At 40.9% G+C, this 26,040-nt stretch overlaps 1 protein-coding gene across 4 annotated transcripts; it reads left to right on the top strand.

Moving 5' to 3' along the window:
* The first annotated feature begins 726 nt into the window (after positions 1 to 726).
* Positions 727 to 16,057, top strand: tmcc1b (transmembrane and coiled-coil domain family 1b). 4 transcript variants are annotated; one of them, XM_063474064.1, is made up of 9 exons: positions 727 to 813; positions 4,748 to 4,921; positions 7,090 to 7,133; positions 9,228 to 10,005; positions 12,292 to 12,711; positions 13,919 to 14,403; positions 14,485 to 14,620; positions 14,702 to 15,040; positions 15,660 to 16,057. In XM_063474064.1, exons 4-8 carry the CDS (start codon positions 9,406 to 9,408, stop codon positions 15,014 to 15,016), a joined length of 1,956 nt encoding a protein of 651 aa, XP_063330134.1. In that variant the 5' UTR covers positions 727 to 813; positions 4,748 to 4,921; positions 7,090 to 7,133; positions 9,228 to 9,405; the 3' UTR covers positions 15,017 to 15,040; positions 15,660 to 16,057. The 4 variants fall into 4 exon arrangements, with proteins under 4 accessions (XP_063330134.1, XP_063330135.1, XP_063330132.1 ...); XM_063474065.1 differs by having other exon boundaries at positions 9,743 to 10,005; positions 14,702 to 16,057; XM_063474062.1 differs by having other exon boundaries at positions 14,702 to 16,057.
* Positions 16,058 to 26,040: the final 9,983 nt, after the last annotated feature.

The raw sequence follows: 26,040 nt of genomic DNA, 5'->3' as shown, positions 1-26,040 counted from the left end.
GATGACAACTCTTGCCCCCATAGAGCCGGGTTGATTGGAGACTACTTTCAAATTTTTGGCAACAGAATCACACTGGTTGACTTGCAACAAATGCTGATTGAAGAATGGGATGCCATCCCACAGCAGTGTGTGACCAAGCTAATGACCAGCCTGAGGAGGAGGTGCCAGGCTGTTGTGGCTGTGTATGGTTCTTCCACAGTTCTGCCCCTGTTTGTTAAATGAATAAATTACTAAACTCTTCCTTCAACCTTCAATCATCCAATCCAATAAATGACACCAAACAGGAGTCAGTAGCAGAATAAGCTGTTTGGCACTGGGAGAGACGTTTTGACAAACTTTTCATGCAACCCACAAACTAAACTCTGCTGCTCAAACCACAAATGTATTTGCCTTACAAATTTGGCTCCATTTAAAGGGAAATAAACATTTTTTTTCAATGATGTAAGATTTTTTTTTTTTTTTAAAAAGAAGCATTGTTAGAACAGATAAATAATAGACCAGGTTTCTATACTGTTTTGTGTTAAGTTTATATTCAGGGTAAAAATACAGACCCTAACATTCCCAAACAAAATACTGAGTTAAATTTAAGGTAAAATATATGCAGCCACACCTGAAAACATTCACTTGAACAGTGCAAGGTCAGGGACGTGTGACCCAGCAGTCAACCTGCTCACCTGCGTGGATCACACACGCGATGGATGGGCAGAGAGCTCGGCACTGCTCTGACGTCGAGCACGCTATTTGACGTCACCGTGGGAGTGTCCACCATCGGGAGAAATGAACGGTCATCAACACAATCCTCTGAGCGCTCATGTAAGTTGATACCCGCAAAACACACATTTTTTTTTTTTAAATGTGAGAAGCCTCGTATGAATGAAACGTGTTTCCTCGTGCTGTCGCCCGGCGAGCAGGCACTCCAGGGCTGGTGGGTTAATTATCCGGTTGCCGCTGCCGCCTGGCGATGAGCCTGTTTGCTGCCTGTAGCTAACCATGGCTGAAGCGATGTTGTTTAGCTTTGAGAGCCTAGCCAGCCTGCTGCTAACTGACAGCTGCGAGTGGTCAGGCGGCGAATAAGCGCCTGATTTACCAGCCAGGGTGTTCAGGGTGGGCGATGTGGAGTGTATTTACATGTGTATGCTCACGGAAAGCGAACTGACTGCTCATGTTGTAACTCGTCAGGGTTCAACTTTGGGGACAACACCCAGCCGGATTCAGTGACGATACATGTATGTGTATATGTTTTTTTAACAGTCGGGATATTCGAGGAATATAACATTTAGCTGAAACTAAAGGATTTTGTCCATCAAGCCCTGGTACAAAGAGTATTAGCTAACGCAAAGCTGCTCTGCGAGGACTAAATACGCCACCATGAAATACAAGAAGGTGTGATTAAGAAAGCCTGGTGGGAGTAGGTGACAGATGGCCACCCAATACCTCCAATCTAAACGTGTTCGAGATTTTCACACCTGTCGGGACCGTCCCCGCCTCCCCCTCTCCGGTGCTGGTGCTGTCAGTTTATTTCTGCTATTATGGATTTTGATGGTAACATTTCATATGGCAGGAGAGTTTCCAGTGTTCATGACTCAGTATCTTGGTAGCCTATTTGTTGTTTGGGTATGGCTGCATAAGGCTTCATTGTCATTATGCAAGCATAATGAAATTATAGCTATACTCCCTCACATGGTGCATAAAACATAAATACGTGTGTGTATATATGTACACACAATGTATATAAAGATATGTAGTTTTGAAGGATGTAAGCAATGAGACTGGGCAAGAATATTGCATGTTAGCACTGAACATGACTTATTTACTTATTAACATTCGAATAATGCACTTTAAAGAGTGATTTACCAGTTTTTGATGCACATAAATTAGATAGAAATACGTAGAAATATTTTATGAGCGGTATGAACATGTGCAATTGAGCAAAAATTGAGCACATCAGTGCATTACATACTGTACATACTGTTGATTTATTATATATATATATATAATAAATAATAATAAATATATATGTTTGGAGAAGTGTGGAGAAGGTCATAAGGAGCTGGACTGTGTCTTTGCAGAGCTAGATAAATTGTATGAGAGGGTGTCAAGAGAGGAACCGCGGTACTGCATGAGGAAGTCATGAGTGGCGCAGAAGTATGTGAGTGTGGTGCAGGACATGTTCGAGGACAGTGAGTCAGTGGTGAGGTGTGCGGTAAGTTCAAGGTGGGGTTAGGATTACACCAGGGATCAGCTCAGAGTCCCTTCTTGTTTGCGGTGGTGTTGGACAGGTTGACAGGCGAGGTCAGGCAGGAGTCTCCATGGACTATAATATTTGCAGATGACACTGTGATCTGTAGTGAGAGCAGGGAGCCTGGAGAGCTGGAGGTATGCACTGAAGAGGAATGAAAGTCAGTATACGTGAGACAGAATACAGTGTTTGAATGAGAGGAAGGCAGGTGGAACGGTGACATGCAAGGAGTAAAGATAGTGAAGGTGTTAATGTAAATACCTGAGGTCAACCATCCAAAGCACCTGAAAGTGCACAAGAGAGATAAAGAAGACGTGTGCAGGCAGGGTGGAGATGAACGTCACGGGTGATCTGAGACAGAAGGATAGCAGCAAGTGAAAAGGAAAGTTTACAAGATATAGATGTACATAAGTTAGTGACAGAGGTCAGCAGTGCTACAGCTTCTGGGAAGAAGTTGTGTTTCTGTTTGTGTTTGTGAGTGTAAGTGTATGACAAGGCTCTAAAATAACCTGTAATAATGACATTAATAGCCATGTGGTGTAATAAAACAGCTACTAAATGTGCATTAACGCTATGTTTTGTTGAAAACGGGAAACTCCTGCAGAACTGCTGCTATCACTGGAGAGCCTGTCATAAACACGTGTCACCTTACACAGCGGTCATCTTCTGGTTTATACATTCAAATCAGGGATGTTGGGTGAACTTTAATATGAAGCCACATTACAAGGCGTGGCAGCAGTGAGAGGTGATGCTAGCCTACTCTCTGTTCCTTTGCAGGATACACACACACTGTTAAATCAATCAGGTCTCCTTAATAGGCAAAAACAACACAAACTGTTGAGAAGTTAATTGTTATATTGTGGCTGTAAAGAGCTTCGGCTTCTGTATGTAGGTTGTAAAACACTGACTGCATTTTAAAGAGCTTCACGTGAGCTCAGGTGTGATGTGGGCAGGTGTTTGACACTGCGATATGTGCCGTTATCATGAATTTTAAGCATGACCTCGCTCCGCTTAACACCAACACCGGTGTGCACCGTGGAGTGAAATAAACGCCCTCCGGCTCCCTTACGTTAGCTTGCCCGGTTAGCCACCAGAGGAGCAGCCAAGCCTTCAATTCAGGGACAGCGATGTTTTCTGACTTTAGCTGGCACAACGGTTTGTACCACTCTGAAGTAAAGCCGTAGATTTCACGATTGTTTTGTGAAAATGTCCAACAGTAGTTTTTTTTTTAAAGCCCGGACCCACGAATATAAGCTAGCGAGCTGCTAATTCCATCCTCTTCTTATCTCTGGCTAATGTTAAACCGCTGGGCTCGGACTATTTGCAGTAACTCAATAACGGCACTCATACAGACAAGTATGTACATACATAATTTAGTTTATCACAGCATCTCCTTTTCAATTTTTAAGTACAGGCGTTACTACAGTTACCTCACATGTAATGACACCGAATGCACCTGTAACCCCTCGAGTAATGTAATTACCTAGCCGGGGCTGTGTGGTGATGGGTAAATGACGGGCGGCTTACGTGGTTTTGTCAGGGTGTTTTCTTTTCCTACCGTCCTTTATTTCATGAAGAATGAGTGCAGAGAGGAGTTGTTCAGGTGATATAAATCAATCAATAACAGTTACACGAACAAAAACAACAGAAACATGCCGGGGACCATTATTAATTCATGGTAGAGCTTAAACGTACTCAACCACCTTTCTGGTTGAGAAAATGAAAAAAACATTAGCACAGTACAGTTTGATTTTACCTCTCTTAACTTCATTGAAGCGAATTGAAATAAGTGTTAGTGCTATAAATACATTTAGCTGAGCCTTTTTGTCTTGACAGGGTCATTTTGGTGCAGTAGTATATTTAAAGGAGACTTTTTTTTATTAGTAAGCACAGATCCTTTTCACCCCTTGTGCTTTGATTGTGGCAGATTATTCTTACAGACAGCGATGTTTACATCTGTGTCAGTGTGGCATTATTTTATTTGAGATTTGCCTCCGTAAACCTGTCCAGCACATAATCCCTCTGGGCTATGCAGCACTATTAATTAACATTACACAGTTAATTAAGCTAAAAGTCCTCAGGGGGGCGGGGGCCCTGCGCTCTACAAAATTAAACTACATGTTTTCATTTTGCCATCCAAAGAGTTGTATGAGCTTCCTGGCATAGGGGGGATGGCTGTAACCATTTGTTGTGGATTGAATATCGGATATTAAATGGCCTTGGTTTGTTGTTTGTGCTGTTAGGGGCAATCCTTGTGGTTTTTAATTTAAATCCTCATACATCAATTTCAGCAGCACTGCAAGAACACCCTATTACAGCTTTGCTTTATAAGATTGTTATAATTAATTATTGGTGCCAAATATTGACTCTACTTTTAGTGCAGGAGGATGGCTGCTTGTGGTCTTAATAATACAGATTATGTAACTGCTTGATTATTACCGCACATTAGTACACACTTTTACGTCTCTTTTTAATGCTTGTTTTTTTTCTTCTTCTTTTTCTTTGCAGCATGTGATCTTTCTAAATGTCCACGGAAACAGTTGACTGAAGTTTGACAGCTCTTCTGCCAGTTTGAATTTGGAAAAACGTACCCAGAGGAAGCAGTGCTGGATACTTGCCTGGATTACTGAGTCTTTTTCTGTGGCAATAGAATAGATCTATTGCTCATGACCACATTTGAAGGTATGTCTTATCACCAAGTACACTCCTGCTGCAATGAATGCCCTTTTTGTCAGTCTGAAGCCAGTTGTTTTTAAAAATAAGTTTAGATTGGATAATTCTAATATTTTTAAATAGAGTCATTTTTGTTTCTGCATCCTAATTGGATCTTTTCACTTATCTATCTCTATCCCCAGTTAAATTAAGGAATAAACTAATGCATTCAACCTAGTTTTTGGTAATGAGTGTGAATAAGAGTAATCAGTAGTAAGACACAGCTCCAAAAGGACTTGCTGACATGCTCCTAACAGGAACGCCTCTTGCATATTTCTGGTGTAGGAACTTGTGGGTCGTTTCAGGGTTACCTTGAAACAACAACTGGTTGAAACAACAACAGCTGGTTTCAGTGGTTAAAAAATGAATCATAGCAGCATTGGTTTAAACTCTCTAAAGTCAATTAACCACCTTTTCTTTCCTGAAAACCGCTAATTTAGGAGAAGTGGAACGATGTTCCCTCTGTTGTGGTTTCATTCATCCTCGAGCTGCCTCGTGCCTGCCGCTAGTTTCTGCAGTGAAAACGTACCTCATGTAGATGATGTGCCCATGCAGCTCTGTATGTACACAGAGTGATGGGCGAATGTTGGCTGACCCACTTCAAAGAGAACACTTTGCTCTCAGCCTGGAGGACTCAGATGCCTTTGTACTTTTATTGTAGATGTAGGACGTTGTTCCACATCTGTGTCGAATATTTGTCTTCACACGAGTCTTTTAAGCGATTCAGAGTAATAATGTGTGGTCAAAGAGCTTCTGTTTCTCATATCAGATGAAATTTATGCTTTAATCTGTTGGATATGTTGTTATTTAGATAAATATAGTATTCAATACCTCTATGAGCAGGTAGCTCCTCTGAGCTGAAGCAGCAGATACGAAAACCAAGAGCAACAACAGGAGTGAACCAAGATACTAGTTTAAAACTAAACAGCAGCGTTTTAATGTGTTGTTTCTTCAAGAAGTGGTTAAGGAGCTTCCTTTCGTTACTGAACTGTTCACCACCACCTACTCTTAAACAATGAGCTTTCTTCTCAGACGCTGCAGGTCTAAAAGCTGGACCAGCATGCAATGAGTCACAGTGTCACTAATGGAGCATTTCAAAGGGTTTTCTGGGCCGGTTTGCTCTGCTGACTTGTTAAATGATACATACATAGCTGTGCTGACTCAAAGGATCATTTTTCTGTTTGTCTGCAAAGTATCTCGTCCTCAATCACTTTAAGCCTTGGATGTTTTCTTTATGGCTCGATGAAACAGACGGTACATTGTGTCTCGCAAAACAGACTGTCTGACGGCTCATCATAAAGTTACTGCTGCAAAATAAACCACATCACAGCCTTAGTGACATGCAGCGTCGACTGTAATGTTCCCTTGGTTATTATGCTTTGAAAGATGTATTAAAGGCGTAACGTAGCAAGTGAATATTTGATTTAGAAAACATCAAACCCTCTAATTGGTAATCCTCTGCTGTTCATAAGCACTCTGATTAGGGACAGACCGTGATCTCACATACTTGAAGCATGCAGAAGCACGGCGCGAGACCAGTTAAACTGCCTGTTAGTGATATAAGAAATCAGCATGCTTGAAAATTGTACTTAAAAATAATTGAGTTTAATTATTGTCAAAACAAGCCCATGAATTCAAACAAAGAAGACTGTGTAGTGCTAACTCTGCTGTTTGGTTTGGAGCTTGTAGGACAAATGATTTAAAAAGTGTTTAAGTAGGAATCGCTAAGGCTTACATCCCCCCGTCTCGTATGTGTTGCAGATGAGCTGTGCAGTGACAGCTCCTTGGAGCAGTTCTGAGCTGCGTTCATGTTTTCATATTCATGAGCTGTTGTCTTGTCTTGCTGTTGTAGTGTATATCTAGTAGTTGTTATTCAACAGTAACAATGCGTATTAAACATAAACTTACTGTCAGGGTCTAAAGGTTTTAACCAAAGGTCCACTAGGCTGTTGACGCTTTCCGGTGGGCGGTATGTTGGATGCTGTTAAGTTGTTTGTTGCAGTGCTGGTTTACATATCCATCATTCCACTCATTAGTGACTGAGTGGCTTGTGTTCAGCTCTCTTTTTCTCTTTTTCCTGTTGTTTGAATATTGTAATTTATGTTTTTTTCTTTTGTCTGCGCTTCTGCTTCATTTAGCCAGTCCCGATTCGTGAGTCAGAAGAGGAGAGGCTGGGCTGATGGTAAGCTCTCTTACAAACTATCTAACCTTCTCTATTGCTCTCATCCTCACTGTGTCGTTTCATGTTGATAAACCCAAAGAGCTGTGTTCAGCACAAACTGACATTTAAAAGCCGAGCACTTGGAGTGGCCCTCTATATTACAGGATGTAGCCTTCTCATAAAATGAGAAGCAAAGTGGGGAGGCTGCTGTGGATCGTGGAGCACCTTACTCAGTTGAGAAATAGATTGTAGTCACTCTCCATTTAGATCTTCATTTATGTTTATTTTACGTTTAGTTTGTTGTGGTCTCTTTGTTAGCATCATCTGAACATTCTCAGTTACGTTGATTATTTATTTCTGTAAGGAACACTTTCTGAAATGTAATAATTCAATGATTTTATACATAAGGGCAAAAATAAAGAATGGACACTATCTGCACATGTGCAGTATATCAGATATGAGCATTTCAGAAACTGTACCTAAACTTGTTTATTTTGTAGATTTTATGTTTTTGCTTTACTGGGTTGGCACAGTCATGACATGAAACATGCGGTATAACTTTTTGGTGGTGATTCTGGTGCTTTTTCCCCCTTACATATCATCGTAAGTAATCTACTTTTAGGATCTCTTTGCAAAAATAAAATACTTAAACAGAGTTGATCCTTAACAGGGTGCTGGTTGTGCTTTTAGGTTACATATAATGTCCCTTTGTGTTGCATTAATATTTCCATTGAAGTGTAGTTATGTGCAGCTTTGCCACAGCCTCCATTCAAACTTACTCTTCCAAGTTTTGTGGCACATGCTCTGCTGTCATCAGGAAAAGCCCTCGAATAACAAGTTTGCTTTGCCTTACTGAACACAGAGGAGCTGCATGAGCTCGGCTCCGTGGAGATTTAGCATGAGCACAAATTACAGCAAACTTGTCAGTTTTATTTTTAAAACACCAAATATCCAAACAGAACATTCACAGTCTCTCTTGGTCACAAGTTACTTTGATGTGTCTCCAGTTTAGTATTTTCTCGTCCTCTGACCAGTGGCAGATTGCCCTTGCAGCTATCACACACTGTTATTCTACCTGGTTAGCTGTAATTACATTCCATTTAGCTGTTAATGTGAGAAATAGTAAATGATTCACAGATTAGTTGCAGATTATTAATCACAGTGTAGTGGTTTACACATTCACATTCACAAAAGGTCACCTGTTCGATTCCAGCTGGAGACACAAATTCCTATTTTGGTTGAGTCAGGAAGGGCAAACGGCGTAAAGCTGTGCCAAATCAAACATGCAGCGCTGCCTGCTGTGACGAACCCTTTTGACAAGGAAGCAGGGAAACGTAGCTTTAGTTGTAGGGTAATAATATTTGCCTTATATGGCTTTTTACATCATATCTTAATAGAATAATCATAGCATCCAGGATGTGTTAACCAATCTGGATGACACTACCTAGTGCACCAGGATTATCAGCATCTAAATGTAAATAGCATTTGGGAATTATTTTTATAACACGAATCCTTACAAATTATATATATTAAGTTTAGTAGCAGATCTCAAAATGATGAACAAGTAGAAGAACAATAAATATAAGTTTTAATTATTCAGTTGTTCAGTGTTTATGAACCATTTGCTGTATTTGACATCTCACCAAATAAGATCAAAAGAAAAACACGATAGATTAACACGCATGTCTGTGTTTTTGGACAACGAGAACAAGTGCCTCATTGATAATAACTGTGAGGAGGAAGGCTGCTCAGTCACCACAGGTCCCATCTGAATATTATAACACATTTAAACCCCTTGATGAGCCACAGAGGGTGTTTTGTCTTTTTACCGAAACAGTGGCATTTTAAAAAATTAATATCATGCTAAAAATTACGACTGGTATACCAGCACGTCCAGTACATCTGCCCAGCACGAACCGAAATGGGTACCTACTGTCTTTATCCAAATTGTGAACAAAAGTTAACTAAGAATCATGTTGACTGCAGAAAAAAAGGTCATGTCTGTGCCAACCCAGTTTTTTGTTGCTTAGTATTGTTTCCTATTCTTCTGCTGCTTATTATGTTCCTCACTCACTGCTGCATGTCATAATACATTTTATTTTCCTTTTGTGGTAGACAAGCATGACATTGAGCCAAGCCACAGATGCATGCCCACTCAAAAGGCCCAACTGAGCGCCATCCCCTCTGCTTCCCTGCTTTCAACCTGCCTCTCAGAGGGCGGGGTGTCGACGGGGCGTAGCTAGTCTCCTGCACACCCCGAGCAGAACCCTCACTGTGAAACTGGAGGTCTCAGATGGATCAGGGTAGTAGTGAGCAGAGTCCAGAGGAGCCGGACGCAGGAGGGCGAGCGGAGCCGGAGCTCGGCAGGAGGGCGTCGGAGTCAGAGCACGGCTTGTCCAAAATCACCCATAATGCCCTGGAGAACATGGGAGCGTTGGGCCATGGCCTGAAGCAATTCTTCCAGCCACAGCGCCGACGCTCCTCCGTTTCCCCGCATGACTCCGCCTCGTCCTGCGCAAGCGCCCCTCCCTCCGAACCTGCTGATGTAGGGTCAGAAGTAGGGGACACTCCCGCCTCCTCGGCCCTCCCTTTGGATTCTGACACCCCTGCCACTTCCGCCCCTCCTGCAGCTCTGAGCCGTGTCCTGCAGCAGATCCGAGGTCCACCAATGATAAAGCGAGGCACCAGCCTGCAGAGCCGCCGCAGCAAGGCGGGCGGCACTGGGGACCCTCCCCAGAAAGGTAGCCCACAGATCCACCGGCGCAGCACCCATGAAGCCCTGCTGCAGGCTGGACGCCCACGCTCCTCTTCGACCACAGACACACCCAGCAGCCCAGCCTTGGCTGACATGCTGCTGACCTCTGGTTACCACTCCACTGAAGAGCCCGACAAGGTGAGAGTCTTAGTTTTGATTCTTGTGATAAAGTCTGGCGTGTTTGCCCTAAAAAGTCTAAACTGAAATAATTGCCAGTAAATAAAAGTGTTTAACGTCAGTAATAGTGTGTTATAGCTGGTTCAGGATCTGCCTCCAGTTAATGTAGTATTACTTGTCAAGATGCTTGTTTTCCAAACTGTAATGTAGAAAGACAAAAATAGAACCAGAGTCTTTACTTATACTTAGTTTCTCATTTGAAAATGAGACATTTCCTGATTCAAGGATGGAAACTGTAGTTCCAGAAGTCAGAATGACACTCACCTCTAACCACATACAAATATGTGCAGTGTACTGTGAAAGCACAGGATGTGAAGTACAACTCTCATTGCAAAACCTGACATCATTATACTGCATATAGAGATGAGGTCTAAACCTTCAGAATCAAGGTGCAATACTAAGGCTTTGCACTCAGGATTAATTTGTTTGGCTTATTTAAAAATAAACAGTTACATTTTAAAAATAAACACAAACTGATTCATGCACTAATTTGTGTGCAGGAATGTCAAAACTAAATGAGTTGGACAAACTTGTTAAGAGGCCATTAATGCTTTAGATGCGCAGGGATGAGCTGCTGAATGGGGAGATGAGCTGTCAGCGGTGGAAGGTCAGAGATTGCCTTTGAGTGTTTGGTCACTATGTGCTTTAAGCCTTTCTAAATTTAGCTTTTGCTGTCCGAGTGTACTTCAGGTCAGAGCGGGCTTGCAGGGCTAAACAAACTCAAAACTTGTTTGTTTGACATTTAAGTAAAGTTATGAAAGACTGCATGACCTCAATATGGCGGGAAACTCTTAAATTGATTATTTGGCAAAACCCCCCAAAACAACCTTTGGACCGGTAACTTGTAATCAGCAGCTCTCAGCTAAAGTCTGCTTATGGCTGACAGTAAAAAAAAATCTCTCAATCTCTTTGTTTTTTACTTTTAGAAGAAGTAGACACTAAAAATGAAGCACAAATTCAGGTTAATGGATGAGTTTTCCGTTTGAGATGAAGAAGTTTATATAAACAAATTGTAAATTTAAAGCTAGTTTTTGCATGTGGCCAAACATCACATCCATCAGCCTTGCAGTCCTTTACCTTTATAGTCGGCAGGTGTGTTGAAAGCGTTTTTTTAGCCGGATACAAACCTACACCAGTCAGGATCACTGATTCAGAAATCATGTAGGAGGAGAAATTCATGATTTATGAATATAAAAACTTTATTTATGCTGTTACAGAAGATTATTGTGATTATGGGAATAGGGTTACGATCACACATAAAACACGAGCTTTGTAGAAGATGTTACATTATTATGTAGCTGCTCTACGCCTCACCCTTGTCATTTCAAGTATATTCAACCCTGCAGTTGGAATTTGAAGTAGTCTTCCTGTTTTGCAGGTTATTAGATAACATAACCTTGCATCACCTTTTTGGGTTTACGTCATTTAGTTGGCTGCAGTCGTGTTTTCAGTCATGGGTGTTGGCTCTCGTGTTTGTTGATTTTCTGTTTCAGATTTAATGTTTCTCTCTCCCGTGGCCTCAGGGTGAGGGTGTTAGTTTGTGGAGTCGGGTTACTTGTCCTGGACTTTGTAACTAAAGCACGTCACAGGGGGAACATTTAAATTGCTGTCATAGCAGCACTGCAAAGAGTTGACTTGCTGCCTTTTGAATGATTTTTCTTTCCTTCTATTTACCTATTTTATTCTACTTGGACCTTCTGGATTTGGAGCTGGGCAGTGACAGTTAAGGTGGAATTTTGTTGACAGGCGCCCTCTGCTGTTGTGAATATGTAGTTACAGATCACTCTGAAGGGTGCAAACGTGTGTGCATGAGTAGGTGAAAATAGTCATTTGTATACCTTCAGTTAGTGCTGATTAGTGTTGCCAGTTTATGGCCTAAAAAAATCTTTGCAAATTAAATCTCAAGTTTAAAAGGAGCGATTCACAGGTTACTGAGCGTTTATAGGATGATTAAAACTACAAAATTGGCCCAGCAGGAGCAGTTTTGTCATTTTGAATTGGACAGAAATGGTGTGATCAAGAGACATTAGAGAAATGTATAAAAAATGATGTTGCCATTTATACAAATTGTGCATTTGTTGATACTTTTACACTTTCAGTGCAGGACTTACTAAATTGATCAAACACATCCGTTTAGCACACTATATGAAACGAGGAGGTTAGTTTTAACTATGGCACAGTGATTTAAATTTTTTGATTATGTTTTAAGTGGTTAAAAACTTTCCTCTTTCCACTTTTCTTGAACAGCTTGATCGTTACGATGCATCTGGCCCTGCTATATCACCGAATGCCCTCCCATACGGCGCAGATGGATATGACGTGGTTGACAGTACCCCAGACCCCCAGCGTACCAAGCAGGCCATTGCCCAACTGCAGCAGAAGATCCTCAAGCTCACAGAACAAATCAAGATAGAACAAACTGCACGTGACGACAATGTGGCCGAATACCTGAAACTGGCCAATAATGCTGACAAACAGCAGAGTGCACGCATCAAACAGGTGTTCGAGAAGAAGAACCAAAAGTCGGCTCAGACTATCCAGCAGCTGCAGAGGAAGCTTGAGCACTACCACCGGAAGCTTCGAGAGGTGGAGCACAACGGCATCCCTCGCCAGCCCAAAGACGTTTTGCGAGACATGCATCAGGGCCTGAAGGACGTCGGAGCCAAGGTCTGTGGTTTTTTTGTTTTTGTTTTTTTTAAGCGTCATTTAAAGTTTTAGGTAATTTTTTTTCATAGCTCTTCAAAGCTTTGAAATCATCCTGTCCAAGTCGTTCTCCTGTAGTGCACTCATGCCTTAAAAAAGTGCCCTGACAACAGAACACTAAAATTCATATTATCTCAACCAAATAAGACAAACCTCCGCATTCTGCTCTCTTGCAAGGTGCTGTGGCATTTACCTGAAATACATCACTGCATGTAAATACTACATACTTACTGCACATACTGCCAGTCGTTGTTCTCACTGTTGACTTTCTTGAAAAGCAGAACTCTGTTGAATAACTGGTAAAATATGTGACTCGATGTAGAGGAGTACAGTGGTAGTGGTTACCGTTTACCTTCCATACTAATTATTTATATTAAACCTTTGTGAATTTTCTCAGAGCAGCTCCCAGGTCACACAGAGGACAATGCTCAATGTTAAGACTGAAATGCATAAACATGAACAACAGACTAGTTATTTTTCTGGTGGCATCAATCCTCAAGTTCTCCATCTGATAGTGTTGCAGTAACATATTTGTCGCCTTTTTCCTTCAGTTTACTTGATAACAAACATCATACAATCTTAATCTGTGGCTTCACCGAACATGTGGACCATTTGCTGAGTATCTGCTGCAACACTTCACCTGGTTTAGCCATTTTTGATGATGCCATTGGAAGTGTCAGTGCAGTTGTACAAATCAGCCACGTAGATTAGAGCTGCAGAAGTAAAAAAAATTGACTAGTCTTCAGTTTTTTAACTTTTTTTTTTTTAAATTAAATTGTTGTGCGGAGTCTGCATTCTCCCTGTGGTCGTGTGAGGTTCCTTGGTTACAGCCAATTAATGGGTTAATGGGTAATTCAAAATACGTCCACAGATTTATCTGTGATTATCTGGACTGCTGAACTGTTCAGGTGTACTCTATCTTCTAACCAATGTCAGTTAGGATAGGGTTTATCACCTCTCACCTCAACTTGAAAACACACCAGGTAAGGGTTCAAAATTTTGTTTAATTTGTGATTGACCCAGTCATACACAGATCTGCAGATGTGCCAATGAAAAGTGTGTGTGCTCTGCAAACTGTCTCAATACACTTGGTGTTTAATGTAGCCAGAGCTTTTTTACAGTATATCACAAAAGCATTCTTGAGTATTGACTTGATCCTGTTTCACTACAGGTAACAGGAGGCCTCTCCAGCTTCTCTCAAGCAACTCATTCTGCAGCTGGAGCCGTGGTGTCCAAGCCGAAAGAAATAGCTAACATCATCCGTAACAAGTTTGGCAGCGCTGATAACATCGCAGCTCTGAAGGACTCTCTCGATGAAACCCAAGGAGATGAGGGCATTGGTCCTGGGGGAGCAAGGGCACTTGGAACAGGGGCCTTACCATCCAGCCCAAAGTATCCCAGTGATGATGACTGCTCTAGTGCTACTTCTGGTTCTGCAGGAGCAAACAGCACCCCTGGTGCCCCAGGAGGCCCCCCCAGCTCTAAGGGCAACACCCTTGATCATGCACAAGCCTCAGGCTTTGATGCTATACTCCACGAGATCCAAGAGCTTCGGGAAAACCAAGGTCGACTCGAGGAGTCCTTTGAAAATTTAAAAGCCCACTATCAGCGGGACTACACCATGATCATGGAGGGGCTGCAAGAGGAACGATACAGGTAGATTTGTCATGTGCTCTGCAGTGTAGTCTGTTTATGTAGAAGGACTTGTACCATTTTGTGAAATGTGCTGCTTTGCAGGTGTGAACGTTTAGAAGAACAACTGAATGACTTGACAGAACTGCACCAGAATGAAATTTTGAACTTGAAACAAGAACTGGCGAGCATGGAGGAGAAGATCGCCTATCAGTCTTATGAACGAGCGAGAGACATACAGGTAAACATCGCTTGGATGAACAGAACACGTGTGCTTCCTTATTAGAGCTCTGTCACCGACTCTTTTGTCTCTCACTTGCAGGAGGCGCTGGAGGCTTGTCAGACACGCATTTCCAAAATGGAGCTGCAGCAGCAGCAACAGCAGGTGGTGCAGCTGGAGGGTTTGGAGAATGCCACAGCGCGGACTCTTCTTGGAAAACTAATCAATGTGCTGCTAGCTGTGATGGCAGTCCTTTTGGTGTTTGTGTCCACAGTGGCTAACTGCGTCGTGCCCCTGATGAAAACCCGCAGCCGCACGCTTTCTACGTTGCTCCTCGTAATTATCCTCGCCATCCTCTGGAGGCACTGGGATGCCATTTCAGAGTATATGCATCGCTTTCTTCTGCACCCCAGATGACCGGCCTGGAGAAGGTGCATTTAGGTAATTTAAACATGAAGGGACCGGAGGTGTGAAAGCGATAATAAAGGAATGACACTGGCCCATGTGGGGAGATGAATCTCAGCAGTCCTTCTTTTTCCAGCAGCTTCTCAAAACACTCAGGAGGATTACAAAGCTGTCTGTCACTTTACTGCTCTATGAAATACGTTTTGAGGAGAATACGAGTGGATACGGAGAGAAAAGGCTGGATGTTTGATATGGACTTTCTATATCTGGTGCAATTGTGGCACGAGCATACTGTAAAAGGGTGAACGGGGCATAGTTGAAGGAGGGGGCTGAGGGAACTGCACACTTGATTTCTCTCTTCTGAGTGAATTTGTTTACATGTGGGAAAACTTTTCATTGTTTCCCCACAGAAGAAAATATTATTCAGAGTTTTATTACTTTTCAACTGATTCAAGTGGTATTGTTTTGAAGTTACTGCTATTTTTAATACAGCTGATTGATGGATTTTTATGTTCTTTTTAACTGTAATGAGCCTACAGTGTTCTGCAGTCATAGTCGCCCAAGCTCTCTTTTTTTGTACTTTTTATTTTTTCTGCTCTTGTAATTCAGTTTTTTTTCCGTCTGCTTTTTTCCCCTCTTTGCTCTATCTTTTCAGATTTCAGCTTTTATGACCAACACTTCTTCTCTCTGCTCACTACACTCTAAGGAACGGGGTGCTTGCACATCAGCTACATTGCTCTGGGTCAGACACATGTGGGTTCTTGTTTCTTACTGGATGTGTGAAGTCAGTAACACTGGTAACGGCACAGCCAGAATATTGCTATTATGAAATTTTGTGCTTGGAGTTGCAATCATGCAAACCGGACCCTACTATCCTGGTGGTTTTTCCACTGCAGAGGAATCATCTATGAACTCATTTAACATACTTGAAGAGCGGTTAAAGTGCTCAAAGACTCAGTGCTTCCGTACTGTTTCTATTAGTGACAATGAAATAGTAATACTTTTAGTTGGGTTTTATTTTGTTTTTTATTTTTTAATTAAAGATAAATAAATTTGCTGTTTAAAAACTGAACTTGAAAGTCTAACTTCTCTTCATCCTCGGTTGTCTATAAAAATCTGTTTTATGGGGTCATACACCTTTAACATTAAAGAGGGTTATAGTCAAAATAATACTAAGGTAAAAAACACAAAAAAACTTTTGCTCGCTGGCATGATCAACAAACTGGTTTCAGGTGATCTGACCTTTTTGACATGAGAAGATGGGCATGGTCAGCAACATTACTCAGGTAGGCTGTGGTGTTTAAACAGTGATCAGCCTGTACTAAGGGGGCCGTCAGTCAAACTCCGATGTCAAACTCCGTTTACATCGTGGGCCACATAAAGCCGTGTTTGACCCTCTGTAGGCTGGACCGGTGAAATTCTCCTTCTGCCAGTGTAAAGAAGTTTAACCACACATGGAATGATTCACATATCTTTAAAAATGCAGTTAAAAGTCCAAAATCTATGCCTTTCTTCACATTTTACAAAGTGGGCCAGTAGGCCCATTTGACACCCCTGCCTACACCAATACACCATCCCCACCCAGACCCGTAGATACGAGGCAGAATAGAGCCATGCTTTCATGTTGTTTAAGACCAGTTCTGACCTGATCATCTGAGTGTCGCAGCAGAAGTCGAGACTCCTCAGACCCACCAACATTTTTAAATCTTCCATTGTCACATTTTGTGTGGAGTTGTAGCCTCAGTTTCTGGTTTCCTCACCGGTGTGGTCTACTGCTGCTGTAGTTTGGAAAAATCCCAGCAGATCAGCAGTATCTGAAATAATTCTGGCACCTGCAATCATGCTACGTTCAAGGTCAGTTTGAACTTCAGCAGCTCATATGGAGCCTGTCTACATGCCTAAGTGGAGTGAGGTGCTGCCGTGTGATTGGCTGATAAGATATTTGCAATGAAGATCAAATCAACAGTTATATGTTAACCTTTCTCATCGTCTCATAAAAGGGTCGAGAGTGTGCAGAAAAACAAAAAACATCAAAGCCAACAGATGCTCCACACAATCCATTAAATCTGCTGTCGTTTTAAAAACTTTTTTCTCTGTTCACTACGGATGAAGGTGAAATTGAGCTGGGAACTGCCTCCTTCTTCAGACCTTTAGCTGCACCCAGCAAAACAACTTCTGACTTTTATTGAACTACCACAGATTTTATTTAACTGCAGAAAACTTACTGAACCTGAAACACCGGATAGCAGATCGTTTTACGACATTCACAAACCTGAATCAGCGTGAACGTTTCTGTTTCTGACAGTTTTACATGTTGTTAAGCAAAGTGAACGTTGGGCACCAACGTCGTTTTACTGTTTACAACATTTATCGCTTCGATTCCGCTAAACTTTAACACATGCAAAGCAGTTGGATTTTTTTTTTTTTAAAAAGGTGACAAATGTCTCAACATATCAACGCTTGAGAGGTCACTGACACCCGACTACGACTCCACGATGTCACTTGAAGCCAGGTGAGCATGAAGCGACCAATATAACCAGGAAGAACTCCACAGTCATCAAAAATGATGTTCTTACTACATTCAAGTGGGGGGTAGGGATCTTTATCGCCGTGTAAGCACAGACCGTTACTGTGTGTTAGGTGTTAGTCTGCAGGCCACACACGGGGTACAGCAGCAGCAGTGGCGGATCTAGAAGGGTGGCATGGGGTGGCAACTGCCACCCTAAAATGATCCCTTGCCACCCCAAGTACCACCCCAGTTTTGCATATCACAGTGTTGTTTATTAAAATAAGATAGCAGTTTGAGCGTAGTTACAGTCAACAGTGAATATAAATGCTAAAACTGAATATATTCCATAGTGTTCCCCCCCTCCACCAGTAACAAATGGTTCAGCCCATAGCAGGATCGGCTTTTTTCTTGTTTTCAGTAGCAAGCGATGCTTATTATTGTGCCAGAGCACATTTTGAACAACACCATGGGAATTTCGGATTTTACACAGGTGGTTGGATGTTACACTCTGGAAATGGAAGGAAGGTGAGTGTTATTAACCCTCCGTGGTCCACGGACACGCTGCACCTCCAAATCACATGACTGATGTAAGCTGTCATAGCAACAAGCTGCAGCCACGCTGAGTCTCTATTTCAGCCCACATTGAAAGTTCGGACTTCAATGTTTTTAAATTTTAATTACAGGCCAGTAAATCCAGAGTTATGATCATATATATAAGCCACGCTTTTTTCTAAATACTGTCGTCACGTTTTTGTTTGTGTGTGTTTTAAGCGTTTTCTAAGGACAGCGCGAAAACAGTAAAGAAAGGGAAAAAGCCACCTCTTTCCTGTCGGTGGAAAAATGTACCACGCCACCAATTTAAAAAAAAGTCAACACGTGGGATTTGGTTGTTTAGGAAGAGGGGAAAGTTTTGGGAGTGACGGTAACGGCAGCGAGACAGAGCGAGCGAGTGAGTGAGAGAGAGAGAGAGAGCTTTTAGATGTGGGAGATTTGTGACGTTTAGTGTGGAGTGTTTACTTAGTGTGTTGTGTTGTCTTGTGTAGTTGTTCTGTTGTGTAGTCGTTTTGTTTTGTGTGTCAGTGAGGGCACTAGTGAGTGTCACTAAGGCACATTTGTAAACACTGTTTCTAAGTAGAAAACCAGCGGAGTGATACACCTCCTGTTGTCAGGCCTGCAGGTTTATCCCTGTGCTGTTCTCTGTCTTTTGGTGGACAAACATTTTTTTACTGGCACACATCAATTGTGGGGCATCTTATTGCAACACCTGATTGTTCTCTCATTTTAGTTTTAGTAATATTTTTAAATGGTTGTTGAAAAGGAAAAAAACGGCAGGTGTATTGGCTGCATTTTTAGATAAATAGTTGTATATGTTTACAAATGTACAATTTATATTTGCATTTCAAGTTATAAAAATTTACCCAACATGTCTGTGGCTTTTTTACAGTAAAAAATACTACTAGGATTTTAGGTTCTTTGTGTGATTTCAGATCAGTAATACTAATGCAGTATGTCAGTGAAAAAACAACTAAATTCAGTTGGGCTTAAAAGAATGATACCAAACAAGGCAAGGGGAAAAAAATAAAATGAAACAATTTGAGGGTGAACTACAAACGTAAACTCAAAAGGATTCAAAAATGGCCGGTTGTATTTCAGACCTCAGTGGGTTGATCCAACAAATCATGAAAAATTAGGTTTAAATTTTTATTCATGACAGTGCAGATTTCTGACATTTTGTGAAATTTAAGCATGTAACAATGTGATTGTTTTCTAACAGTGTGAAACTTAAGTTAGACCTGTGTTTGTAAACCGCCCCATGTTGTGTAGCTTTCTGGATTTTATACTTATTGGGCTACATATTTATTTATCATACAGGCTATAGAGTACATAAAATCAAAACTCACATGTTTTATGTAACTAAAGTGTGTAATTATGTGGGCTACAGACAATAATTAAGTTATAGACTATATTTATATGAAAAATGTAACCACCTGCATATGTGTTTGGGGGAAAAAAAGGCTTTGATTTTGCCACCCCATTTGATTTCTTTGCCACCCTCATGCCACCCTAAGAAAATTTCTCTAGATCCGCCCCTGAGCAGCAGCAGCCGACAGCTCCCGGTGAGAGGCGGGCAGATAATACCGATACCAACGCTGGCATTGGTATCGGATTGATACTAGCGTGATAGGATCGTTACTTTGTTTCTATCCTCTATGCTCTGTACAAGCCCAGGTGTTTCTTGAAATGTAATAAATAAAAATATCTTCGAGATTACTGATTTACAATAGGGTCACAGCAAATATTTACTCAGCCAATCACATGGCAGCAAATTTAACAATGTAAGCATGTTGACATGTTCAGGTCGTGCTCCTGACGTTCAAACAGTGCATCAGAATGAGAAGAAAGGTTATTTAGGAACTTGAGATTCCCATCATAAACATACAGCTGAAACTGCTCAGAGTTTTTGGTCCATGTTGACATGATAGCCTCACACAATGTTTCCAACACTGTGCTGAATCTGTGCCATGAAGAATTTAGCCCAAAGTGGTCCAACCCATTACAAGGTGTACCTAATAAAATGGCTGGTGATTGCATATTAACATTCACAACTGTTAGATGTTTCATGCACTCTAGAAATGATATTTGAAACAACATTTACTCATGCCCTGGCATGATGCTGATCGACTGTGATGATGGTTTGGAGTTCTGGGTGAATTTTTATTCTCTCAGTCATTTTTGTAATAGGTTAGTTCCCATTTTATCAGCACAACTTAACAATGACATAATGGATTTTTTAAATAAAGCATACTATACAGTAGATTATAAGCAGACACCACACTAAAATGAGTGCTTATAAATCGTTTTAAATGAATTTTTGTCCTAATGAAAAAACCCCCCCATTGAATTTAAACACTTTAATTAATTTACGTCTCACTTTTTTTTAAAAGAAATTGTTTTATTATTTTAAACAGCAGTAAAAGACAGATTTTTATCAGTAAGGACACACTGCTCATTGCTTTTTACTGTAAGTGGAAAAAGCATGCTCATGTATGTAGTCACCCCACAGAGGCCCACTTTGAGGCAGACCAATTTTCAGGTTACAGCAGTCATCTGGAAAGCACGCTGTTATCCAAATACTGCTAGTAACAAACAGGAGGCCTCTGCATCTTCTTTCAGTCCAATTATTCAGCAACTGTGGTGCAAAATCTGACTAAAATGTCTCTTTCAATATCTTATACAGTAGCTCAAGCCAGTGTACCTGTGACCACAGTGAGGCCTTTGATGATGTACTGAAGTACATCGCTAAGCTTCAGGAAAGCCAAAGCCAACTTGAGGAACACTTTAAAAACTTAAATGCAAGTTACCAACGAGACTACTCTTTGCTCTTTGAGGACCTTAAAGATCTACAGAACAGGTACTATATTACTCTATACAGCTGTGTAGGCTGAAACCATCTGCTGTTTTGATGTAGTGTTATGTTTTGCAGAAGGGAATCTTTAGAAGAGCGTTTCATTGACTTGACAGAGCAGTATCAGAATGACGTTTGGAACTTGAAAAAAGAGTTAGCCGCCACAGCGGAGAAGAGTACTGATCGGTCTTCTGATGCAACACAAGATTTTTATGTAAGTTTCAAATAATGTTTTCCCATGACAAGAGAAGTTGTTCCAGTATTTAACTGATGTGTTGATTCTTCCTTTCTGTACAAAATAAAAAAAAAAAAAAATCCAGATTTACTCTTTACTATTCCACCTCAGAAAAAACAAAAAACCAAAACAGATTCTGACAGTTCTAAAAAGATGCCAGGCCCTTTTTAACCACATTAAGGGCCTGGCATCTTCTTAGCGCTGGCTTTGTAACTGTACTTCTTCTCCTTGGGCATTAGAAAACCTCAATTTTGTCTCTGGCCTGCAGGAGGTGCTGGAGGCTTGTGAGAGACGCCAGTTCAAGCTGGAGCAGCAGCAGCAGAAAGAAGAGGATGCAGGGCATCCAGAGACATGGGCCAATCCCACTGCACAGACAGTACTTGAAAAACTAATCGATGTATCGCTAGCCTTTATAACCGTGCTTTTGGTGCTGATGTCCACAGTGAGCAGCTGGGTGGCCCCATTTTTCAAGACAGCCCTTCGAATGCTTTGCACGCTGCTTTTTCTGGTCCTTTTGTCTTTCCTGTGGAGGCACTGGGATGTTATTTTAGAGTATCACCGTTTACCCTTCTGCAATTAACATCTTGGAAACAAATAAAAATGAATACAGACACCACTCTGTCATCTTTATTACTGCAGTGTATGGAAACTTAAATCTAGTGTATGCGTCTTACTACAGAAAGCAATAGCCCATACAGTGAAGTCAGAGTTACACAGGAATGAATCTACAGCTGAGGATGGTCAACATATTCAGTCTCAGGAGGACATGCACCGATTAATAGAAACAGTGACTCAGTTTGGTGAAGAGCCCACTAGGTCAGCTTTGTTACACAATTGTCTGCTGAGACTTGTGCAAATATAGTTCACTCTCAGAAAGCCGCCACCTGAACTTTAAGTTCAGAATGTTTGCAGATGAACAACCTTTTTATTTTGTAACCAGGTTACACAGCATTATAGACTTGCGGTCATAAACTCACAAGTGCAAAAATCTGTCAGGTTTCTTTCTTTGTAGGACATGTTAGACCTTCAGTAGTACAAATGCAGGTCTGAAGTGAATTAGGGACCAGATTCAATACAATTGCAATGCTTGGGTTCAGTTCTTGTATAGTCAAGTATTAAGGTCATTAGAATATACTCAAATGCACTTGAGCTAAAAATTTAGATTTATTTGGCAAACGATATAAAAACAGTCTAGAATTACAAGTTCAATCTGCAGACTTTGTCCCTCGTTTTCCGCTTGATTTCGAAGCCACTGCACTGTCAGCTTTGGCAGCCTTGGCCTTTCCAGGCTTTAACTCCTTCGTTTTCTTTGCTTTAGTTTTGGTTGAGTCAGCAGGTTTCTCACCATCCCCAGTCGGTTTAGCTTTTTTAGCCTTTGGCTTCTTTGCTGGGGCAACCTTTGATGTAGAAGCCTCTTCATCCTTTGACTTTTTGGGAGGCTTTGACTCCTAAAAAGGCAAAAGGGGAATTTAGGAGACAGCGGTAGATTGAATGACAGAATTTTATGAACACTGGAGAGAATGTAAACTACTTTACCAGACAAATAAGAGATCCTATGAAAACTGACATGTTCAGGACACTTTACCAAGCCTTTAATTCCCTTAAAGCCTGAATTGTAATGCAATTGCCAGAAAATTCCCTTTAAGATGAACAATCTGACAAATTATTAAACAAACTCCAAATCAAGTCATATGCAAATAAAATGCACCAAATTTGCTACATCTGGCTTAAAATAAGTGCTCAAGTCTATTGTGCAATTTCAGATTTTTTCCAGGATTTCTTTTCTAGTGAGGCTGTACAGATACCTCGTTTCCATTTCTGTTGAAATTTATAGTTCTGCAAAAGTAACATTCTGACCAGTTTCCAGAATATTTTGAGGGTCCTTCAAATCTTAAACATTTGCAACTTTAGAATATAGATGTAAACTACCATGAGCTTCATCCACATTCTTAAATACATGAAGAGTCAACTTCCCCAACTTCTCATCTAAAGCCAGACTTGCGCCCGCTCACCTCTTTAGACTTAGTTTGTCCATTTTCAGCGTCTTTTTTCTTTGTGGCACCTGTAAGAAATGACGAGTTAGACACCGAGTAACAGCTCAAATTACTGCTCACTCGAGGTTTAACGGTCATTCATACCCGCTTTGCTGGGCTTCTTGGCTCCATCCTTGGTTGCTTTTGGAGACTTCTTCACACTGGACTCTGCGTTTTCGGCTTTTGGTTTCGTCTTCGGTGCAAGCTTAATAAAGACGAAACCCGTCAATGACATTTGAACTCTTCGTTTGAACGCAGCTGCAGATGTAACCTCTTACCCTAAATCTCCTCGTGGCCGTAGTCGCGCTGGAGTTTCCAGGCTTCACCAGCGTCCCATTTTCCACTCCCTTCTTCAGGTTTTTGCGAACTAAAGTCTTCAGTCTCGCCAAATCCACCGACGGGTATTTTTCTGTGATATACTTCAGTATCGCCTGGGATGAAACCCCTTTGCGCGAGTCCAACGCTTGAAGTGCTTCTTTCACCATGATCGCCGTGGATGGATGAGGCGCAGCATCTACGCAGAGTAAATTTACATGTAATTTTTAAAGTTCGTTCCATCTTAAAGATTTTCGCCTTTTGCGCACAGACCTGATTTCTTTTCCGGCTTCTCATCCACCGACGCTTCGCTTGTGGACGAATCGGACGGATCAGTGGAGTGCGCTGGTGGCCTTTTGGGAGGCATTGCACTAAAATATAAATTTAAAAACAGGACACAATAAAGGCAGACAAGCTAAAGTCTTAAAATATGCGTGCTCTCCTTTTATTTGGCAACTGTCTCCGTTTTTATGCAGTTGTTTCCGGCATAATGAGACCAGGTGAACCGCATCGCACCAGGTGTGGTAAATTAGGATTTGAAAGCCACCACGGATTCATCCAACTTCTCTTAATGTGTTATCACTGAATCCTGTCACCTCACCCGGAGTCAAAACATCCAAGCAGTGCTTCAAATGCACAGATAGCAAGACGACATTAAAACGGTGTGACAACAGTGACGTATGCTTTAATTGGTTGATCGAGATTTTCTCGTTGACAAAAATACGGTTTAATCTTGGTAGATTTTACTTGGGAATAATATTTAAAAGTCACGGATTTATGACCAAGAGACGATACCCCGGGACTGAAACGCACTTTAATACATTCATATCTTTGCTGATTGTATTTGGCACTTTATGCAACCATTTGCACCTCTTTAATTAACATGATATTTGTAATAGTAAAATAAACTGTTTTAGGTGGTTAATTGTTATGCTCAAAATTAGCTTTTGAGATGTGAATTTAATCATTTTTAGTTTTAAACAAGTTTTTGACAGATTTCTAAAATTTCACGTGCTTTATTCACATTGTGTTTTTGTATTTTCTTTTGTAGTTGGTGCAAATGCACTACACAGAGAATTTTCCTTTAGCTATATGCAGTTCAAAGCTACAGTCTTGGCTGGATGGAGGCAGGACATCACAGAGGTAGGAGTAAATTCCCCAGACATAATTTCAAGCTAAATAAAATATTCTAAAAAGTATTTAACGCGAGTTAAATGAATAATAAGAAGTTTAATGAGGATAAATATATTTCAACATCATTACACAATTTATCCTGGCTGTAGATACAGAAGTACAATACTCTGAAGTATTGAGTATTGTTAGTAATTTGCCTTTTAATATGAGTTGAAATGCCACAAAAGTGATTAAACAATGTCAGAATTCAGCATTGATTAAATGAAATGTTTTTCTTTATCTAACTGGATAATTGCATGTTGATGGACATCAGTATGCCAAAATTAAAAGATGCCAGGTTATAACAAAACTGATGATTTATATCTGTAGTCCCAGGCCAGGTCACATAAAACATTAAAATGAACAAAGACATAAAGATATACAACAAAAATAAATACATAAATGAGTTCTGTGTGGTCACACACCTGGTTTGCTATCAGCCAGTGTTTGAGATGCGCCCTATTTTTGTTGCTGTTTAGCTTTATTAGGGGAGACCGGGGATAGTTGTAACATTTTTGACATTTCTGTCTGTAGCTTGGAGCTCTTTTAAGGTAGTGGATTCAAAATGTAATGCAAAGTATTTACATGTCTCTGCTATTAAATAGTGCAGCTATTTTCTCTGCAGCACAATTACCCATTGCATGGTATGGTCTCAAACACAAAGAGTGAAATGTTACAATTAACCCCATAGTCTGGGTTAGTTGTAACATGTCCTGGGGTGAAATGTAACACAATGAAATAAGGGTACTGACAAAACATTAACATGTAATCTTTGTTTATTCAACACATGAATGCACTTAGAGCCATTTATGTAGCTATGAGTGTGTGTGACAGAATGCAGAAATCTAGCTTTTGAACATATTCCAACCCCCCTAAAAAGACAAATGATGGAATGTTCTGCAACTGAATATTTCATTAATTTTGGTTGGTCTTCCTTGAGTTTGGCCTCATTGGCTCGGTGGGCATTATAACCTACAACACTTGCACCAATTTTGAACATAACAATGAAGCTGAAAAAATGTAGTTGTGCACCAGCATCGCAATTCCATTACTTTTTATCATGGCTTACCTTGGTGTGGTTTGCAAAGTGCTTCAGAAAGATGAGGAAATCTGTTTCTTGCACCCATCCTGATTTATTTCCACTACCAATACTTCCTACTTGTCCATCTCTGACACAGTGGTCTGCATAATGTATGTGTGGGAACACAAACAGTGGAGGAATTGTGTTGCCAATGGCATTAACCGCATATACAAAGGCAACCAGTGAACCTCTCTCTGCTGATGTCGTTGCCCCAACTTGTTTAATATAAGTTAAAGTAATAGTGTGGTAAGTTGTAACATCTGCATTATTGTTACAACTAACCC

This window comes from Pelmatolapia mariae, linkage group LG5 (genome assembly GCF_036321145.2).
Source record: "Pelmatolapia mariae isolate MD_Pm_ZW linkage group LG5, Pm_UMD_F_2, whole genome shotgun sequence".
In the NCBI taxonomy this organism is placed as follows: Eukaryota; Metazoa; Chordata; class Actinopteri; order Cichliformes; family Cichlidae; genus Pelmatolapia; species Pelmatolapia mariae.
Note: the sequence above shows the minus strand (reverse complement) of the source record. Positions and strands in the feature narration are given on the sequence as shown.